Source organism: Diabrotica undecimpunctata, chromosome 1 (genome assembly GCF_040954645.1).
Source record: "Diabrotica undecimpunctata isolate CICGRU chromosome 1, icDiaUnde3, whole genome shotgun sequence".
Taxonomy (NCBI): domain Eukaryota; kingdom Metazoa; phylum Arthropoda; class Insecta; order Coleoptera; family Chrysomelidae; genus Diabrotica; species Diabrotica undecimpunctata.
In genome coordinates this window covers 178,424,201-178,447,674 of record NC_092803.1, presented here as the reverse complement: position 1 = coordinate 178,447,674, position 23,474 = coordinate 178,424,201, and the positions used below count along the sequence as shown (strand labels likewise).

The 23,474-nt window shown below is 35.1% G+C and overlaps 1 protein-coding gene across 1 annotated transcript in view; it reads right to left on the bottom strand.

Annotated features, from left to right (window-relative positions):
- Pu (GTP cyclohydrolase punch) overlaps positions 1 to 13,181 on the bottom strand; it is a 107,076-nt gene extending 93,895 nt beyond the window's left edge. The window contains exon 1 of the mRNA XM_072520646.1: positions 13,023 to 13,181. Within this exon, the coding sequence (XP_072376747.1) occupies positions 13,023 to 13,080 (58 nt within the window). The 5' untranslated portion in view covers positions 13,081 to 13,181. The remainder of the gene's footprint in view (positions 1 to 13,022) is intronic.
- Positions 13,182 to 23,474: the final 10,293 nt, after the last annotated feature.

The following is a 23,474-nucleotide window of genomic DNA, read 5'->3' as shown; positions in this document are numbered from 1 at the left end:
AAATTAAAAGTTGGTTGTATTTGAAGCGAAGCTTCTACACAGGCGTTGTATTATTTTTTTCTCTATAGTAAAATGCTGAGGCTAGCATCACAGAACTAGTGCCACAAGGTGGTGTCGTCACGGGTAGTGTCCGTGTCACGGGTAGGACTTATCACGTTATTTCCCTATAAAATCATTGGCTGTCTAATTTTTGTAAAAAATAAAACAGAAATAGAGCAAACATATTTATAATGCAAAAAAATATTAAATAAAAAATTATCATAAAAAACATTTTTTTAATATAATTCCAGTTTTTCATGTCGCATACCATTGTTGCCAACTGCCGTCAGAAATGTTCGCATCAACTCCCGCGACAATGCCTGCGCCAATCCCTGCGCCAATCCCCATACCAATACCTACGCAAACCTCCATCCAAACCACGTCATAATCGACGGTGTAAATGAACCGTCCGCTGTTTCCAGTAGCAGTAATGTATTGATTAGTGACCAGTGTAGTAGTGTCTAGGGGCTCGGGAGACTGAGGCCTCGGAAGCCCTGAAGAAGACATCAGAGAGGATGTCGAAAGCTCGTCGTAATGATAATTGACGCGGTTTAATATTAATTTTTCTAATAGTATTAATTCATTTACGAAATACCTCTAGCCTTAACCTTCATGGGCTTCAAGAAGGCTTTCGATTCTACATATCCCAAGACGCAATAGAAGCGAGTAATAGAAGATGAGTAATAGAAGCTTTGAACAACCAAGGAATTTCTCACTACCATAGGTGTCCAAGAAGAGGACAAAGTATCCCCAGCTCTTCCCTAGCAACCCTAGAAAATATATTCAGCAAAATGAATTGGCAGAACAAAGGCCTATCCGTTGATGGAGAATACCTCAGGTATCTAAGATTTACAGATAATAATTCTACAAGACTACAAGAACTTATAAGCGACATACAATGCAGTTAGCAATGAAGTTGACTCGAAAACGAAAAAACCATGTACAATGAGCTGGCGGATGACCAAGATTTAATGATAAAGAGCACTGCACTTGAGACAGTAGACAAGTTTGTATACTTCAGGCAATTAATACATAAATCTGGTTCCTTACTCCCAGAAATCAACAGAAGAATGAAATTGGCTTGGGCATATTTTAGTAAAAGTGTAATATTCAAATCCAGAATGCCAGGCCACCTAAAGAAAAGAGCATTCGATCAATGTATACTACCAATCATGACATACGGCTGCAAAACTTGGACATTAAAGAAAGAGATAATAACAAAACTCACAGTCACGCCAAGGGTCAATGGAGCGATGCATGTTATGTATAACAAAGAAAAATGGAAAAAGAATAGAATGCATTAGACAGAAAACCCAGGTCACTGATGCAATCCACAGAATCAAATCTTTAAAATGTTTTGTTGCATTTTTCGACCAATTTTGACATCTCGTGTCTACGACTTAAAAAGAATCTTTAGTAACATATACGTAACTTTAGTCTTTATCTTCATGTCGCTACTCTTGGAGTATTCGATACTCTCTCAGTATAATTACAATCAATTTATGTGATACTGATATGTCAGATACTCCTCCGCAGAATAAATAATGTCTTGGATTATGCTCTTGACTAGCTCTCTTTATTTTATTTTATCCCAGAATTTGTTATCTTTAAAGTTTTTTCATTATCATAGTAATTATTATTGTACTTTGTACCCATAGGCTTATTAAAATGTTAAATTTTAGCTGCAGAATATTTACTCTTTAGAATACGTCGTTGTCAGGTAACCAAATTCCCTAATTTTTAACAACAACTATAAGAGACACATTGGCTATAATAAACAGCCTTAAATGTTATTTGGATCAATTTATCATTATGACTTCTAGCCGGTATAAGCTTAGAAAAATATTGCATACGCTTAAATTTAACTATCTAGTTGAAGATGGGACTTCTTCTTCAACTAGATAGTGTTAGTGTTCCTGCTTATTATTCTGTCTTCAAAAAACCATAAGATGTTGAATCGTTTCTCGGGTTGTGTGTAAATTTTGTTACTATTTAACTAGATTAGATTAGATTTAGAGAGGTGGCCTTTTGGCCTATTCCACTGCGACCTTTTCAGATCTATTGTGGTCCTCTAGTACTAGATAACATTCTCTAGCCTGACCCTTTTTATAAAGTCTAGTAGCTTCGAGACTGTACCTTCCATGTAGCTATTTGCCAGTGGATTTTCTTCTCCTAGTGCAAAGAACCGCACATTTGCCAGACTGTCACACTGACATAAAATGTGCTCTGCTGTTTCTTCTTCGAGGTGACAGAATCTGCACAGGTCATCATCTGATAATCCCATCAGCTTCAAGTGCCTATTCAGCTTACAGTGCCCTGTACAAAGCCCTAGTAGGTCTACTACTATGGCTTTGACTGTTTTCCTGTCTTTGCTTATTAGGTCTGCCGTAAATTTTGGCAAATGTTCTGTAATAAACTGTTTCGCCTGTCTTTGTCTTGGTGAATTCCTCCACAATTCCAGAGATTTGTGAGCTATCCACTTCCTTGTAGCCGTTCTTGTTACTGACTTTGCAACGCCGCAGAAGGGTTCCGGTCCAATAAGTGGCATTTATGAACCTTGTTTGGCCATTTCATCTGCTTTTTCATTGCCCTTATGACCCTCATACCCCAGGCTACCGTAACCTTGCTCCGGTCTTCCAGTTTATTTAGAGAACACACGCAATCCCATACTAGCTTAGAATTGACCTCTACAGAATGGAGTGCCTTAAGCGCTGCTTGACTATCTGTGAAGATAGCAACTGAGCAGAACGTTCTTTCCTGCCTTTCTATTTCTTCCACGCAGTGATGGATTGCCGTTATTTCCGCCTGGAAAACTGTCACATCCTTAGATAGACTTACCGGGAAATGTATCCCTTGATTTGTCCCTACTATGCAGGCTCCCACACCCTCCGATGTTTTTGAGCCATCCGTGTACCAGGTAGCAGCAGCTTGTATGGGTACACCTTTATTCCAGTCTTCCCTGCCTGGTATCTTAATTGTGAACTTATTGTTAAAGCTATATCTCGTAGCTGTTGCATCGATAGGTTTCCACATCACAATATCGGCTTTTAGCTCCTCGATTAGCTTCCTGTTGTCAGTACCATGCATCTGGCTTATATGTCGCTGACTATGGAATAAAGATATGAAGTGGTGGTAAATTCAGCAAGACTTCCAACGATGCAGTAGGAGTTGTTTTTATGGCCCTTGTAATACACAAGCATGCTAGCCTTTGTGTATTACCTTATTGCAGCCTTATTGCTCCCACTTGCTGCGTCTTTGTCCACCACGTCACCGAGCCATAGGTTATCATGGGTCTAATAATCACAGAGTCATTTTGGAGTTAAGTCCCCAATTCTTACCGCACATTCTTCTAAATCTGGCCAGGGACATAGTAGCTTTCTGTGTTGTTTTCAAAATGTGAGTATTCCATGTAAGCCTATGATCAAAATATACCCCAAGGAATTTTGTTTTTTTTTGGCAAATGAAATCTCTGTTCTTCCCAGCACCGGTGGTTTTAGGCCTTGTAATGCTGTTTTTTTTGTGAAGTTGACGATTTGTGTTTTCTGAGCATTGACTATCAGTCTCTCTTGTTTATAAAGTCGTCAACTATATTTAGGGCTGCTTGCATTTTCTTACTATTTAACTATCTGTTACTATTTAATTGTGGTATTATTTTACTAAAATTATTGGTTGGATTTGGATTGAAAAGAATTTGGTGTGATCATTTAAATTGAACCATTCATTGAATTCTTTCTGTCCCATGCCATATCGTTTTACTAATTTCTGGATACTGTAGACTAAAGATTCAAATAGCTTTCTTTGGTGTAATATTCGAGTACCAATGAATTGTGTCATCTCTAGAGCATTAGCTATTTAACGATAATGTAAAAAGGTTGGTCAATTATTAGAATACATACCGTTAATTAAGATATAGGTATATTTCCGAACATAATTACCACAATGCGTGCAAACTTGAACGACTTAATTTGCAAACAATGATGAAATTACGCCAAACATTACGATGTTTATATTCAATATATTATATACCTAGTAGTTTGAAGGCGACTAATTTGGAGTATAAAGAATTCTTTTACTATGTTAAATTTGGACAAATAAGTTTCACAAATTGTATTGTTGCATGTTTGAAAAAAATTAGGTGCCAAAAAGAAAGACTATTGCATTTTAAACAAAATAATAATGAAACTGCATAATATGGAATTGTGTAATCTAGTGATAAAGAAAACTCAAACGAAATAAGGATCTAGGAGGTCTATTCGTATATTCGTATGTGAGGATGAGAAAAATAAACTGGTTAAACAGTTTTTTTCTGGTAGTGTGTATATTTTTTATTTTTTAACATCTAGCTGAATTTACTGAATAAGACATTATGCCAATTAACTTAACTAGCATAGCAACTGCACGCTTTAGGCCAAAGCTTCCCAAACTGTGCGTCGCGACGCCCTGGGGCGTCAGCGCGGACTTTTAATAAAGTCTAAAATACTCTAAAATATATGTATTAATAAATAAATCAAATAAAAAATATAACATCAAGTCGATAGACCCTTGAATTATCCGAAATTATTCAAAAAATTGTTCAATCCGAAAATTATCCGATGGTCTACGAAATTATCTGGACATTGGCAACACTGGAGTAGAGTGAGCGCCGGGCGCATTCTGTTTAGCCGGTCGGCTCCCCTCTCCCCCGTATTCCCTACTGTCGCGCGTGTTATGTCATTTGTCATTTAGTCAAGGTTTTAGTCACGCGGAGTTTTTTGCTATCAACAATGGATACTTACGCCTGAAGAATCAGACGAGAGCAGTAATGTTAATTTAAGTAAAAAGAATAAATATACGAAATATGACGACCAATATTTGGATTTTGGATTTACCTACGTTACTAAAGGGAATGTAGAACTTCCACAAAGAAAACTTGTTGTTTGTCACAAAGTGTTGGCGGCTGAAAGTATGCTTCATATTAAACTAAAACGGCATTTGGAATCAACTCACAGTTATTTACAATATAAGCCGAGAGCCTTTTTTGTAAGAAAATTGCGAGAGTTAAAACATCAGACCACGGCTTTGGTTTCAAGAGCATCAATTCCTACCAAAGCATTGCTCGCTTCTTATATGGTGCTTACCGTGTTGCCAAATGTAAAAAACCATATACGATCGCTAAGGAACTGATCTTACCTGCAGCGGTTGATATGGTAACAGCGATGATTGGAAAATCGGCAGCTAAAGAAATAAACAATGTACCTCTTTTAAACAATACGGTTAGTCGCCATATTCACGAGATGGCAGAAGATAGTAATGAGCAAATTGTGGGGAAACTTTCAGGTTTATTTGCCATTCAGCTGAAAGAGGCTACTGATAGTAATGATGATGCTCAATTGATATGTTATGCACGGTACATACAAGAAACAAATATATGCGAGGATTTGTTATTTTGTAAAAAAATATGTGAAAGTTGTAGAGCTACTGAGTTATTCGAGATTTTAAACTCATATATGACTGAAAATAATATTAACTGGGATAATTGTGTAGGCGTGTGTACGATGGTGCCCGAGCAATGTTTGGACAGTATGGAGGACTACAAGCTCTCATCAAAACCAAGACTCCAAGTGTAAAATGGACACATTGTGTCATACATAGAGAGGCTTTAGCAGCAAAGAACGTTAGACCTGAATTAAGTGTTGTGATGGATAGCGATAGCATTATTAAAGTGGCGAACTACATTAAAACACGACCCGTGAAATCAGGACTTTTCCATAAACTTTGTGAAGAAATAGGGGCCGAGCACACCTCTTTAATTTATTATTCCAACTCTCGTTGGCTGTCCAAAGGCAACGTACTCGCACGTGTATAAATTTTACACTATCTACATACAACTTTGTTAATTCAGAGTTTATAATAAAATTAGCATACCTCTGTGATATATTTAACAAATTAAATGATCTTAATGGTCTTTGAAGGGAAACAATACTCACATCCTGCAATTGGCAGATAAAATTACTGGGTTTCAGAAGAAGCTGCTCTTATGGAAGAAAAAATTAGAAGATCAAGAAATTGACTGTTTCCCTGCTTTACAAGGTATTCTACAAGAAAAATCAATAGAAATCCTTGACCCCCCTTTAAAAAATATGTTTACACAACACATGTTATAATTGAGCGAACACTTTGAGAAATATTTTCCCGAAGATATGGAGCAATATGACTGGGTCAGAAACCCTTTCCTGTCATCCACGCCATCGACACTTTTAACAGAGGAAAAAGAACAACTGACAGAATTGTCCTGTGATTCCAGCCTAAAGCTTCAATACGACAAGGACAAACTGTTTGAATTTTGGAGCTCACTTTAAAACAGTTATGGATATTAATAAATATCCATTTTTATTTTTGTGCCTATGTTTTGATTTCGTTCTTAATTTCTAATAAAAAATATAAATGTTTAAATCGTGTTTTTATTATAACTATAACCTGTTACTTCTTCTAAATGTGCCTATGTTCTAGAGATGTTGACGACCACATTGCCCCATCTTATTCCTTTATTCGCAGCTCGAAGTAGATCAGTTGGAGTTAGACCAGTCAACTTCCTAAGATTGACCAGCCAGGATATACGTCTACATTCAGAGTCTCTCTGTTACTAGGATAGTACTAAAATTGGTAAGTATTATTGAAGGTTAAGTTGAGGGGGCGTCGCAAAAAAAAATAGCAAAGTCCCAAGGCCGTCACAGTACGAATAAGTTTGGGAAGTTCCCTATAATTAAATAATGAGGCGTGCATAACGGAACTAGCGTCATAAAATAGCGGTCCTTCACATTGATTCAAGCTTATTTTCTTCTTAAGTTGTATGTTGGAACATACCCAGAAAAGTCCAGTCTCCTCAACGATGTGATCTCTCCTCTTTGGCACCTCGGCTCCTTCTTAACGTCTCTGCAAACCTCCTGCAGACTACACAAAAAACACCTGATTCACTTCTCCAAACTCAGCTACTTATTTATGACACCAGGACCTCCTTTGGTCAACTTGATGCCGTAAGAATACTTTCACATATACTTTATAAAATGCCCACGGTAGATACAAGGACCTCTTTTAATCTACTTGTTATCTCCTTCTGCAAACTATTAACTTCTTTTCGTTACGCCGGTATCCAAACTCACGAACCACACCCTATCTTGAGACAAACGACTGTTTCCTTTCGATGACCAAAATATAACTAACTCCTCCGGTCTCCTGATCGGCTCACAAATTCCCATTTAAAAACGACCGTCCAATCAAAAGCTCAAATTGTGTTTACCATGATTTTGGAAAAGCCTAATTTCGGTTTCAGAGAAAAACTAAATAGCTTACTTTAAAATTGGTTTTGTCAATACACAATTTATACATATTTCAAAAGATTAGAATATGGTCATTTAATACTCGACTAAACAAACAATGAAAAGATTAACTTACAGGTCAAATGTCTTTTAATTCTAAACAAAGGTTTTTTGATAATTTTGTTTGAAACGGAAAAAGGTCGTTTGCCAAACAAATTTCTATTCTTATCTACACTAAATCTTATCTTAAATTACTATATACATTTTGTTTATAATGATATCTTAAAATTTTATTCCGATGGATCTTTTTATTTATTTTTTTCTTTTGTTGGGAAAGAAAAAGTATGACAATATATATATATATATATATATATATATATATATATATATATATATATATATATATATATAATAAAGGTAAAAGGTATCGGCCTAGCTCGCAACAAAGGAAAAAAATATAATAAAATATGTGTATAAGATGAAAGGCAACCGTATATACGTATTTCTGACTATTGGTCGTCTTCAGTACGGTGCAGCCAAGTTAGAAAAGGAGCATATTAACTTCGGAAAGGATCACTACAGAAGCAATGCGACCAATTTGTGGCAATAATGTTCTAAGACTCTGAGGTTTCCAGAGCAACAACTAAAACATCCACGAAGGAAGCTAAGCTACCTGAGGAAAGGAATGCCAAACATTTAGAACGATTAAAAAAAGAAGAAAAAGGTTAATACGAGTTAATGGTATAGTTAATATCCTTTGGTATAAGTAGTTATCTATTATAGTTATCCTTTTAGTTTCCTAAAGGATAATAAAATTTATCTCTTAATTCTTTTCTTCTACGTCTCCTTCTATGTTAACAAAAGCAAATGGATAGTATCCGATATCACACTTTTTACAAAAAAAAACAGAAATATTTGAAAATGAAAATTACTAAGCCGATTACCATTTAATATCATTATGCACGAGGTAATGACCGAAATAGACAGAAAAAATATATAAAATGGATAATTCCAACGTGAAAAGACTATGTTATGCAGCGGGGTTGTACTGATATCTAACAGAGAAATATTTGGAGATCCAATGTGATCTGTATGTATGATTTTTTGACATGAAAAGGAGCAGAGCAAAGGTGAATGACAGATATGTGCTGTAATCTATTTTGTTTAACGTATATGTTCTTATTTTTAATAGAATTTCTCTATAGACTAAAAATTCTATTAAAATCAGTAAGCGAACTGTTTAATAAATGCTTACATGCGGGTACGATTCCAAAAGACTGGAACAATGCAGTGATAGTCTTGTTACACAAAAAAGGCGATATTACTAAATTAGAAAATTATAGACCCATCAGCCTCTTGACACATAGGTACAAACTCTTTATGAAAATCTTAACAAAGAGTCTAACACCTAAAATTGATTTCTATCAGCCCAAGGAGCAGGCAGGCTTCGGGGCAGGATATGGCACAAATGACCATTTGCATACCATAAAGATCTTAATAGAAAAGTGCATTGAGTACAACATACCACTGGTTCTTGCATTTGTCGATTACGAGAAGGATTTTGATTCTGTAGAGTTTGAAACAGTACTGGAAGCCCTAAATCAAAGCCGAATAGATTACAGGTACACGACACTAATCAAAAACATCTACGAGAACGCTACATCAAGTATACGACTACACGAAGACATAGAAAAATTCAGCTTAGGTCGAGGAGTTAGACAAGGAGACAATATTTCACCAAAATTGGTCACGGCAGCTCTAGAGTCAATATTTAAGAACACTCAATGGCAAGATACGGGCATCAATATAGATGGAGAAATATTAAATCATCCAAGGTTTGCAGATGACGTTGTATTAATCGCAGATAATTTACAGGATACGGTTTCTATGATACATTCGCTTAAAAGTCTGTCTGAAAGAGCAGGATTAAAGATAAACTTTAAGAAAACTAAACTTATGACAAATCTCGTAATGAGTGGAAATATAACTATAGACAATAATACCATACAACAAACAGACACTTACAAATATCTAGGACACGAGATCAAAATAAGCAGAGACAATCAAACACACGAAATACAGAGGCGAATAGGCCTGACATGGACAGCATTTGGCAAATTAAGCCATATTCTAAAAAATTCAATTCCTATGTATCTCAAGCGAAAGGTTTATAACCAATGTGTTTTGCCTGTACAAACTTATGAAGCAGAGACTTTAACACTCACGCAAAAATCTGCGAATAAACTCACGAGTTACACAACGAGCCATGGAACGTGCAATGCTAAACGTGCGCCTTCAAGACCACAGAACAAACCAACAAATCAGGCAAAGATCAGGAGTTCAAGACGTCATCGAAAGAACCACGACGCTTAAGTGAAACTGGGCAGGGCACTTAGCCAGAACACAAGATGGACAGTGGACAAGACGTATTATGGAATGGAGGCCCAGAAACTATAAAAGAAGCCGAGGACGACCACCGCCTAGATGGACCGATGATATAAAACGCGTAGCGGGAAACTGGCTACAGGCAGCCCAGTGTAGAGAACACTGGAAAGAACTGAGGGAGGCCTATGTCCAGCAGTGGACGCGATTGGCTGATTGATGATGAAATGCTCTTGTACATGAGTTGGCCTTAAAATTAACTTTTCCAAAACACAATACATGACCGACCTTGTACTGTCCAAGAACATTTTAACTAATGGAACGCAAATTGAACAAGTCAATAAATATTATTATTATCACACATAACATATTACTTAAAATTATATTTTACGATAAGACCATAACCCAATTCAACATCTCGGTGGTTATTTTTCTTCTTAATGTTTTTTTGTCTATCTACATTTTTATCTCTACCTACATTTTTTTGGTGTAATATATTTTTTAAATCAATGTTTACAAATAAGAAATTGAGTATGGCTAAACTCTACCTGAAGGTTATGAGCGTGATTACTGGGTGGATTAAGTAGCTCAGAAGCCGCGTTCATGCCCACAGTCGGTCCCGAGCTCGGATAAAAGAGGAGGGTTGATGGGCCAGGTTAGCGTTCTACCTATTGTAAAAGAAAACAAGGCTCAAAGAACCGATATAAAGCCTCGGAACCTCAGGAAGTAGAAATTGCCATAAATTCACTCAAAAATAGAAAGTCACCAGGACCAGATGGAATAACCAACGAGCTTCTAAAACACGGAGAAGAAAGTATAACCCTAGAGATGACAAAACTTATACAAAAACTAATATTGCACTGCAAGATACCAGACGCATGGAGAAAAAGCATAATGATACCAATGTTTAAGAAAGAAGATAAAGAAGACCTCAACAATTATAGAGGTATAAATCTACTGAACACCACATTTCAGTTTACCACAAAAGTCCTAACCAAAAAAACCAATAAACTAACAACTTTATCAGATGAACAACAAGGATTCAGATCCGGAAGATCCTGCGTAGACGATGTATTTGTACCAAGACAAATCACAAAAAAGGCCATCGAGTACAATGAACCAGCATATCTATGTTTTATAGGCTTTCGATTGCGTCCAAGTCGAAGACGTCTTACACCAAGAAACATAACAATCAATATTATACAAACCATCGAAAACATCTACTTCCATAATCGAATACAATCAAAGATAAATGGAAAACTAACACAGTATATACCAGTATAAAGCGGAGTCAGACAGGGTGACTCGTTAAGCCCACTTCTCTTTAATATAATAATGGACGAAATAATACAAGCAGTATGTAAAGGTCATGGCTACAGGATGGGGAACAAAGAAATTCAAATATTATGTTATGCAGACGACACCGCATTAATAGCCGAGACAGAAGACGAGCTCCAAATATTAACACACATCTTCAATATAACAGCCAAGAAATACAATATAATAATATCAGCAGAAAAAACCAAATGTACGACATCTAAATATCCACTACGATGTAAAATCGAAATTGATTGGAAAATAATAAAGCAGGAAGCAAGGTTTAGATATCTGGGAATAAATATGACTAGTTACGAAGATGTTGAAGAAGTACGACAACAAAGCTTAAAAGCAAGTAGAGCGGCGGGATCTCTTAATAACACAATCTGGAAGAACAAAAACCTAAGACAAAACACAAAAACAAGAATCTATAAAGCAGCAATTAGACCTATATTAACAAAGATGAAAATACTCCTACGAATATCAGTAAAGGTGTGTTGGATAGGGAGAGAAGCAAAAACATAAGAAGAGCATGCAATGTAGAAGACATAAATGGATAGATGACAAAACGGAAACAAGGAGTGGAACGAACACATTAGTAGAATGGCAGAGGATAGGATAGTACGAATAGCACGAGATGTCACCAAATGGATGAGGAAGTATTGTCAGACCAAGAAAAACATGGTGCGATAATTTAAACAATTTTGGAGGCTAATATTAAAGAAGAAACAGATTTTAAAGCCTACATACAAGAAGGAAGAAAAAGAAGAAGAATAATAAGAAGAAGAGTATGGCTATCAGATTGATGTTTGTCGAATGTTATGTATAGTCGCAACTGTTATATGGGCTAGAACCTTGGACTCTGAAAGCCCAAACCGTAAAAAAATTGGAGGCTACATAGGTGTTTTCTTAAAATTCTTTGAGACTGCAAAAATCTCAAATGAAGAATTGTTAAGACGAATAGGACATGGCAGAAAACTTATAAACACAATTCAAATAAGAAAAACACCGTATCTGGGTCACATATTTCTAAACGATAAATACTCTCTGCTACATAATATCATCATGCAAGGAGGAGTAGAGGGAAGAAAAGGCTTGGGAAGAAAAGAAAAAATCTTGGCTGAAGAATATCAGAGATTGGAATAACCTCAGTGTTAAATAGATATTTTACTTTGCAAAAGATAGAGAAGTGTTTAAAAAAGTGATGGCCAACTGAAACTTCTATAGAAGATGGCTCTATAAGAAGATATACAAAAACATCATAGTAATTTCAACAGATATATATTTTGTAATGAAAATGTGGTAGTAGCATCAGAAATACTACTGGTCTGATCTGATGTAATAAACTTTTTTTCCTATGATATGAAGGTATGCCATGGAGGTAAGGAACCACCATGGCTTTTTACCTCTATGAGGTATGCATGTTAAGCTTATTTGAGGTTAGACTGATGTGTTCTTCCAAAATGGAATTAGTAGTAAGTATAGCAGATGTTTTAAAGTTTATAATGCAAATGAAAATAATGGGAAAAATACGTGTCCAAAGGAAACGATTATTGTTGCTGCGCTATTACAAGTGCAACTTAAATGCTTATTATCAAAAATATTTAAATTTTTTATTAATATTTATTTTTAAATGTCAAGATATTCGAAATAGTTACACACGAATAAAAAAAACAAGAATCCAAGTCGTAAGACAATAATTCAAACACAAAAAGTGAAGTTGTCTCTAACTTGATTAAATAATAGCTAAGAATAGAAAAATAGTGAATGACATAAAACAGTTTCTAATTAAAAAGTTTGGATAATCAAAAAAACGGATGCAGAAAATAAAGAAATTTTAAATTAAAGAAAACCTAAATAAAACATTTTGTATATCTTGTGTGACATTCTATATAGTACCATATAAATAGAGGTAAAATATAAAAGTGACATTTTAAAAATGTAATATAAATGATTATTGTTCGTTGTGTTTATATTGAACTGTTTTACCTTTTTTCGCAATCTCTTTCTTTTCTTCTTCAAATAATACTGCATTAGTTTCCTTCATTGTAATGTCAAAAGTTGACCACAAAAATCACTAGAACAACACAACGAAAAGAAACCAACCGTTCCCGCCGATTTTTTAAACAAAGCGAAAAATCGCCTCCCCTACTGAATTGATCATAGCGGTGCAGTTTATTATATCACTTGTTCGTTGTGACGTCACGGCATTGGTAAACTCCTCCCTTTTCAATTTCTTATATTATCCTTGCTTTTTATGAACTCTCCTTCGTACAGATTTTAGTTCAGTTCACTGAGCGATAACCTTATAATGAATTTTGTTAGACGTGTGTATTATGCTAATAATTGGGCAAAATTTTTATTTAGAATACGGGGTGTCCCCATATAAGTGCATCCACCATATAGAGAGATTTGTTACTTCATTTATATCAAATTAGAAGATATCGTATTTCTTTTTATTTATTCAGTTCTAGTATATTTCTATTAATAATAGTTTTTTAGGAGCTATTTTCAATTAAAATTTTTTTTTATATAAAACTTTATTATAAAACCTTAATATAAGGGTTGTTATATATTAATAATATAAATGTTTCTTCATCATCACGTAGCGTTACAACCCTGGACGGGTCTTGGCTGACTGTACAACTTTTTTCCAATTTGTTCGGTCTTCCATCAACCTAGGGTCAAATGGAATGTTCATTTTCCGGAGATCTGCTTGGATGTTATCTCTCCATCGCATTCTGGGACGTCCAAGTGGTCTTTTGCCTGTGGGAATCTCCTCCCATACCTACCAATTTTACAAGGCTCTCGTTATGCAGTCTGTGCACGTGGCCTGCCCATCTTAGTCATTGTGATTTAATTTCTTGGGCAATATCGGCGTCATTGTAGAGTGCTTTTAATTCGATATTGGTGCTGATCTTATATTGGTTTGTGGTGATGTCATGGTGAGGTCCGAAAGTATTTTTCGTTCAAAGCGTCTGAGCTTTTCTTCGTTTGCTTCGGTCATGGTCCACGTTTCGCATCCGTATGTTATTACAGGTCTGACGATGGATTTATAGATTTTGATCTTTGAACTTTTTGTAAGATTTTTTGATTTTATGAGCTTATCCAGTGCGAATAGACAGCGGTTTGCAGATTGGATTCTGCCTTTTATTTCTTCAGTAACATCGTTGTCAGCTGTGATTACGGATATGATTGAAGGTGTTGACCGTCACATTTTGTCCTATTCTGTCTCTTCGTGTCGTTCTATTTATACACATATATTTCGCCTTCTCTTCATTAATCTTCAGCCCTACTTCACTTGTTACTCCTTCCACCTTGTTGAAGATATCTTTCGTGAATACGATGGAGTCTCCAACGAGATCTATGTCATCTGCATATGCGAGTAATAACTTGGGACCTTGAACCGATAGCAATTCTGTTTTTATTTCGGCCGACCTCATGGCTTTCTCTAATACAAGGTTAAAAAGTAGTGCAAGTAAGCATCACCCTGGTCGAGTCCACTGTTGATTTCAAAGCTGCCAGACAGTTTATTATTTACACGTACTTTAGATATTCCAGCCTCCATACAGACTTTGGTCATCCAAATGAGTTTCTTTGGTATTGAGAACTCCGCCATGGCATTCCATACTTGGCTTCTTTCTACGCTATCATATGCCTGTCGAAAGTCTATGAAAAGATTGTATATGGGTCTGTTATACTCCCATTCCTTTTCTAGAAGTTGTCTCAACGTGAATAGTTGATCTATTGTTGATCTGTTTGCCCTAAAATCGGCTTGATATTTGCCTAGGACATTTTCAGCATAAGGAATTAGTCTACTAAGAATGATGTTTGAGAGGGTTTTATATGCCGTGTTTAGGAGTGAAATTCCTCTATAATTCGCGCATTTTGTTTTGTCCCCTTTTTGTGGATGGGCACTATTATATTTTTCTTCCATCGTGCTAGTATCCTTTCTTCTAACCTTATGTGCGTTATTAGCTGGTGGATTTGGCGATGTAGTGCGTCTCCTCCATATTTCAGAAGTTCTGCTGGTATCTCGTCCGTACCCGCCGCTTTGTGATTTTTCAGCTTATTTAAGGCCTTTTGGGTTTCTTCAAAGGAGGGATTTTTGACGGGCATGTCCGCTGTGATATAGATCTCTTCTTTGTGCTGTTCTTCCTGTATGATGTTTAGAAGGTCCCTAAAATACTTTTTCCATTCTTCAGTTACTTCTTTACCGTCCATTATCATACTGCCTTGATTGTCTCTCAGTGTATGGATGGAATTGGTCCTGTCCTCTTTTTTCAGAGGAAATTGCTTTATAGAATTCTCTAGAGCCTGGTTTGGACCGGTCTCTCTCCATAGCTTCATATTTTCTTTTCTTTGTGCCTATTATTTTTCTTGTTTCTTTTCGGCAGTCGTCATATTCCTTTTTACTTGGGTCTGTTTGCAGTTGTATCCAAGTCTTCCTTACTGTTTGTCTTTTTTCCAGCTGTTTCCTACATTCCTCGTCATACCATGTTTTTGCCGTCTTCTGCCTACTCCTTCCAAAGATCTTGTCCGCTGTCTTAGTTATTATTTTGGCAGTCGTTTCCCATAGCTGTTCTATATCATTGTATTCTCTTTCAGGGTTCAAGGTTTGTTTAAGTTGTTCTCTAATAATATAAATGTATATTTATTAATACTAGTAAATAAAACACACGTGAATTCAACTAACTAGTTTATTGACAAAACTATGACTGACTGATTGTTTTCATTAAAATCATTGGATTCATTCTTATCATTACTAATAGGACTATCTACTTCTTTAATTAATTTTAAAATAATTCTCTGATAACTCGCCTGTAACCGTTGATGGTGTATATCTATAAGTAAACAAAAAATTTAATAACTGGCTTGCAATCTTGTTATTGGAACACTTCTTCCAAAATTTAATGTTTTATCAAATCCCTGCTTAAATGTTTGCACTACCCTTTCCGCAATGCAATTGCTTTGCAGGTGGTGCCTTTATTGGTATAATTCCATTGGATTGCCAAAACTGCACAAATTTACTACAACTAAAGGGTGCTTCCATTATCTGAAACCAATTCAAACAGTAACCCAAACACAGCAAATACTTCTTTTAATTTAATAACTGTTTCAGAAACATTTGTACCCCTGTCCATCACTTTAACATCCATCCATTTAGATTTATTGATTACTATTATTAAAAAGTATGATTATGCTTATGAAAGATATCTATACTGACTATAAAATTACTGGGAGCATTTGGCCAAGGTTAAAATCTACTAGAATTAGAAAAGTTTTGCGTTTCTTGACAAATACTGTAAGAACTAACAAACTTTTCAATATCATCTGTCAACTCAGGCCACCAACAGTAAGATGTTACTAGAATTTTCGTTCATACTACTCCTAAATGTTGTTCATGAAATGAGGATAAGACATTATTACGCAAAAAATTAGGAATCCCTACTTTGTTTCAAGTAAGCAATGATTTTCAACCGATAATTCATGTTTCCTTTTAAAAAAATGTTTTAATGACACATCTGATACTGACTCAGACCACTCAGATAACGCAAAATCTATTATTTTCAGTATTGGCAAATCTTTCTTGGTGGCATTCATAATATCTTTAAAATTCAACGGAATACTATCAATTAAACTGAAAGAATTAAGAGAACTTGAGATTTCTGTTTCTGACGTCATCGGAAGCCTAGATAGACCATCGGCATTCACAATCATCTTACCCTTTTTGTACTGTATTTCATAATCGTATGCAGATAGGATAATAGCCCATCGAGTGATTCTAGATGCTGCAGCCACTGAAATACTTTTATTCTTTCAGAAAATAAATTGTAAAGGTTTATATATACCGTATATATATTTATGGAAACGTTTATAAAAGAAATTTTGCTCACACTCGTTATGATCATATTGCACTGTGTTCACTATTTTCCTTTTCCTGCTTGTACGACTGGTGTTGCCTCTTTTGTGGCGATGGTAACACTCCCTGTTCTTTGCAGGACAACTTTCTGGGTTATAATTACTTTTACACCGATAACATGGTTTCACTGGCACTTGCTCGGATGACGATTGTTTTAGTAAACTTTGGCTGTTTGTTGCACCCATCTTTTATAATATTGTATCTGACTCCAAATCTCTGGATTGACCTTCTACCGCCGTCATAAATTGGGCTTCTTGAAGAGTTCTTTTGAATGTTAAATTACTTTCAGTCAGTAATTTTCTTCTTATTGTATCTAATTTTAATCCACAAATGAACTTATCTCGTATGACTCCATTTAAGAAGTTACCAAATTGACAGTGTTTGGAAAGGTTTTTCAACTTTTGAGCATAATCTCTTAATGATTCATTTGGCTCCTGTTTGCTTAAATAAAAGTTATAGCTCTCTGCAATAACTAGTCGCTTTGGACTATAGTGCAGAACAAGAACTTTTTTCAATTGGTGATATGTTTTCCTTGTGATCTCCGATCCCTGATCCCTGATCACCAAGGAGAACGTGATGACGGAAGAAATCAAGCGAAGAATAATCCTAGCAAACAAATGCTATTTTGGACTGAGTAGACATATGAGAAGCAGAAATTTAAGCCAAAAAACAAAAATAACCATATACAAAACCCTTATACAACCAGTGTTGACATATAGGTAGGAGACATGGACCATTTCCAAGGCAGATGAAAACCTGCTTATATTTGAACGAAGGATCCTGAGAAGAATATTCGGTGGCATCTGTGAAAATGGTGTTTGGAGAAGGAGGTACAACTACGAGATATATCACAGATATAAACATGTGTTTGGTGGTAAAGACGTAGTATCCCTTATAAAAATAGGAAGACTAAGATGGACAGGACATCTGGCAAGATCACAGCAGAAAAACCCTCCTAGAAGAATCATTAAGTCACAACCTGTGGGAAGTAGAAGTAGGGGTAGGCCAAAACTCAGATGGAGGGATGGTGTAGATGAGGATGGTAGAAAAATAGGCGCAGCAAACTGGCAACAGTTAGCGATGGATAGAACTGACTGGCGTAATAGACTTGGGAAGGTGGAGGCTCTTTTATAGGGCTGTAACTATACTTTATACTGTATACTTTGTATACTTTTATTGTATAGGCCGTTTTCATCCGTGGTAACTCTGGTGTTAACAAATCCTTTAATACTTCATACGCTTCCCCTCCCATGAAAGTGAGGATCATTGAAACTTTTTTTATTCTCTTTGGCCATATTCGAGGTTATGTTAAAACTTTTATGTTATTGTTAAACTGCTCAATATCACCAACTATAGCAATAATTTCCACGGCACGTAGATCCGACTATATTCGTCGCCAAATATGTTATATGTTAATAGTATAAATGTATACTTAATAATACTAATAAATAAGACACACGTGGATGTATCTAACTTGTTTATTGACAGAACTGTGACTGACTGATTAACATAAGACAAAGTGTCTAAAACATAAGTAGTATCTTTAACTAATGGTACTTTCATAACAAGATTTCTAATATATTTTTCCTTTATCATTGCCATCAGACTATTAGACTACTGCTGGACAATTAAACCTTACGTACTAATATACATTTTCCTCAAGTTTGTACTGCTGATATCTCTTCTGTTTTTGTATTTTATTTGAGTTATTATATATTAAAATGGTTGTCATAAGTCAGAACATAATACGGTTTCTATTTTAGCAGTCTTCTTTCCTTAAGTTTTCCTCCAGACATCGGAAACCCTTCATCCGTGTTGTTGTCGGTCTTCCTCATTTCCTTTTCTCTGTGGAGAGCCAGTCTAATATTTTTATTGGGAACTCTGTCTTTTTCCATTCTTCTGACGTATCCGTACATTACAAGTTGCTAGTTTTCTGTCTTTTATTACATTTCTTTGTACCCTCATCTTTCTCCTAATATCGTCATTTCTTTTGTTGTCTAACCGAGATGTTATGGCTCTCCTCCAAAAGTCCATTTCAGGATTTGATAGTTTGGAGTCATATTTTTCGGTTAATTGACGTACTTCTGCCCCATATGTTAAGACTTTATGTACTAGTTAGCTTAATTTCGGAGTATATGTATTCCTTGTAAGTTTTAATTTTTTCCCGATTCATATCCAGTTTTTCCGTAGCTTCTTATCTTCCTATACATAGGTACTGGATTTTTTATGTTGGCCTCTAGATCCTACTTTCTTTATTATTTTGTATTCTTCTCTACAAGTTTCTTTGATCATCACCATCATCAGTGGCGTTACTGCTAATAGGGCTGGTCTGGTTGGTAATTTTCATTTGCTCTTGACACATGTCCTGTCCATCTAAGCCTATCTATTTGTATGAAGGATATTACATCACCTTCTCCAAATACCATTTTTACAAATTGCGCCCATTATTCTTAGTATCTTTCTTTCGAAGACGAACTTTGCGTCTGTTTTGGAGATGGTCCATCTTTCTGACCCTTATGTCACCACTGGTAGGATGAGTGTTCTATATATTGTTATTTTGGTTTTTTTGGGTACGTGTTTAGCCGAAAATAACATTTGTCTGCTTGAGTATCGTTCGTTTTACTTCGTCAGATGTGGCATTATCGCTTGTTATGGAGGAGCCAGATAGGTAAACTTATTTACTACCTCAAAGTTATAGTGGTGTATGCTGAAGTTTTGTTCAGAATTTCTAGCTCTATCTCTGTTATTTGGAATCGATGCTATGATTTCGGTTTTTTTCTCATTTATTTTAAGGCCCATATTTGGGCGGCCGTTAAGAAGGTAGAAACCATCTCTTAAGGTCCTCGTGTGGTGCGTGTGATTAAATCCAAAATGTCAACGTAAGCCATGATCTGTGTTGACTTATTAAATATTGTTCCCCTATTGTGTAACTCGAATCTCTTATAGTCTTTTCTAACTTTATATTGAGGAGAAGACACGCATATGTTTCAAAGGCTTGTCATAGATAGCCTTGTAATACTTCAATACTTTGCAATTGAAAAAATAGTAACATTAAATAAAAAAAATTAAATATCTCATAAACTCTTGAATATTTTTCAACCAAATTTTTTTTGTTTTATATTGATAACATAACGCAACTTCTTCTGCAAAATAAAATATTTACAGTACTTATTTATAATGTAAATAATATTTTTGTGCAAATTTGTTTTTCGAGGTTTATTTAGTTTTAATTAAGTAAATCTTAAAAGAGACCTATTTTTCATAATTTCAACAATGATCCCGTTATGTAAATTATATACTTTCTTGAAAACATCTTCCGTTTTCACTTAAAATTTGATATAAAATTTGTTCCAATCTATACCGAATTGCATTTTGATTTACGTGTATTTTAATTTTATTTGATCAGACTAATTGGTTAAACCAGAAAGAATGTGTTTTCTCTATTTATTATACATAAAACTCTTTACTATCATAAACATGATATACTGGATAAATTTCTATAAGAAATTTATCCAAGTGTTGCTACGCCACTGGTAGCATACAATTTCTAATTTCATAAGATCTACCGAGGTAACTTTCTTCGAGCAAATCCTAAAGAAATCGCTGGTATAAAGCATTCAAAAGCTGTTTTTAACAATTGAAAACTAGTACCTATTATTTTGTTATTATTATTATTATTATTAAAAAAAAATAATAACAAAATAATAGAACAAGTGATGGAAATTGAATACTTGGAAATAAAACTGTCAAGCTACGGAAAAGTGGAAGAAGAAGTACAAAAACAAGTGAACATGGCAAACAGAGCAGCAGGATGTCTCAACAACACAATCTGGAGAAACAAATACCTCACAACGGAAACGAAAACCAGGATATATAAATCAACAATAAGACCGATAATGACGTACACAGCGGAAACAAGAGCAGATACGGAGAAAACACAAAGACTACTGGAAACAACAGAAATGAAAGTCTTACGAAAAATAACAAACCAAACTCTAAGAGACAGAGTAAGAAGTGAGGAAATACGAGCGAGATGTGGTATAGAGGAAATAAACGCGTAGACCAAAAGAAGAAAAGTGGAATGGAATCAACACATAGAAAGAATGACAGAAAATAGAATAGTACGAATAGCAAGAGACAAATCGCCAAATGGAAGAAGATCATTGGGACCACCGAGGAAAAGATAGTCAGACAACGTCAATTGAGGCTAAAAACCGAAGTTAAACAGGTATTAAGCCTATTTATAAAGTAGGAAGAAGAAGAAGAAGAAGAAGAAAACTAGTACCTAAAAAATCCCCGGTAGCACTCATTCAAAAGGGGGTTTTAGCTTCTTAATAGAAATTTCCCCCTGACCCCTGATAGGCGAGGCAGTGATAATTTGAAAGTAGTCACGTAGTCAGTGTCACATTGTATCCCAGCTTAGCTGGTCGCGTCTTGAATAGAGTTTTCAACTCTCGCATATTAGTCAGTTTCAGTTTAGTATTCGATTAAAGGGGTGGACGCATTTCTGGTTTAAGAGCTTTAGACTCTCGCGTATTGAGTATACCTAGATATTGTTATATAGCTTATAGTTTAAAGGCTACATGTTTCACAAACGCTCATTATTAATCAAGTATGTTAGTCTACAGCTTAGAATCCGAATGATCAGATGTTACGTTTTTTCTGTCTTACTGTATGGCTGTGAAAGTTGGACAATGGACTCTGAAATAGAAAAAAGAATAGATGCCTTTGAGATGTATATATACAGACGAATGTTGAGGATTCCATGGGTACAAAGAGTTACTAATGTTGAGGTACTTCGTCGCATGTGTAAACAAAAAGAATTACTAAGAATAATCAAAGAGAGGAAAATGCAATACTTGGGTCATGTGCTGAGAGGCAAAAGATATGAATTACTTTAAGTTATACTGGAAGGAAAAGTACAGGGCAAAAGATCAGTAGGAAGACGCCAGAACTCGTGGCTGAAAGACCTGAGGAGATGGTTCGACCGCTCATCCGCAGAGATCTTTCGCGCAGCAGTTTCCAAAACTACAATTGCCATTTGGATTGCCAACCTTCGAAAAGAGACGGCGCAATGAGAAGAAGAAGAATGTTAATACTGAAGAAAACATTCTTTGTTTATGTGACAATTTTATCAATAACATATTTAAACTGTAAGAGTGCTCTCGTATGGTGTTTCGCGTACTCGTGTAAATTGAACAGTGATCGGCGGTTTAGATATAAAAACTTTTACATTAAATTACGTATTGTTTAATGCTGGTGTTCTTATTTCCAACGTTAGTGGGTGGTCCTTCGAATTGGAATTAATTACATTACTTAGTACGCTCTAAATGGTAGTAAGATCGCCGTCCGAATTTGTGATCTTTCTAATTTGTTGTCTTGGATATTGCCAGCCTCATATTCCGCATACTCAATTTCCTTTAGAGCGTGCTCTAATATCCGACTGTTTTATTTTGTACAGATTTAGTCAGTGTGTTATGCTATTTTATTCATCAAAACTTATTAATACCATGTATATATAATTGGATCTCTTGTGCCATTAGCGTTTTCAACATTTTTCAACGATTATTGGTATTTTAGCTAATTACTAGTACTAAGGATTTAAAGTATTTTTTAATGTTGAAATGTTTAGTTTCCTTTTAAATTTCCGATATAACTGTTCATGTTCAATAAGACAAGTTGGAAATTAAGAAAAAAAAGTAATGGTTGTCGCTAATTATTAGATTTAGGAAAACAGTTAGTTTCAACTACTACGTCTAAGTTTATAAATGTATTTTTTATAATGCAGTCACGGTTGTTCAATGCCTAAGACGTTATTTCATAAAATATTACATCATTTTTTTAATTTGAGTGACCATATTTACAACGCAATATAGAGTTATCACTGATGTATCTACCGATAACTCTTTGTATTCGATCTACGTTATACTTTTATTATTCTTCAAATTAATTGTGTTTTATTGGTCATTAAATAATTTTAGCATGATTTCCTTGATGGATTTATACAATTAAAAGAATCATTTTATGGTAGCACTCAAGAAATTGATAGAAAACAATCAAAAATACAAAATATTTTATTAAAGCGGTGCTTTAGTGCATATACACTTTATATAAATGTCATTGTACTATACAGTAATTACACTATTATTTGAGAAGTGAAATCTGTATTGAAAACAAATGTTAAAATATACTCCAGTCGTCAAAGACGAAAATACCACTAACAATCATACGAACAAGCTAAATTTTGCAGAGAATGTCAATTTTAGGACGCCAAAAAAGATGCAAAAAAGTTTATCACTTTTACCTCCTGGCTTTTTCCTAAAAACCCACTCGTAGAGAGTGGAAAACGGAAAAAAATCGATTTACAAAGAATCTGTATGACACAGAAAAAAATATTTTAAATAAAAAATGTAGCTGAGATAATTTTGAACAAAAATGTTTATTAGCATTTTTTGTGTAGAATCACCCGTTCTCTTAGAAACGACGTTTAAAGCGATCGGCGATTTTGAATGTCAAAC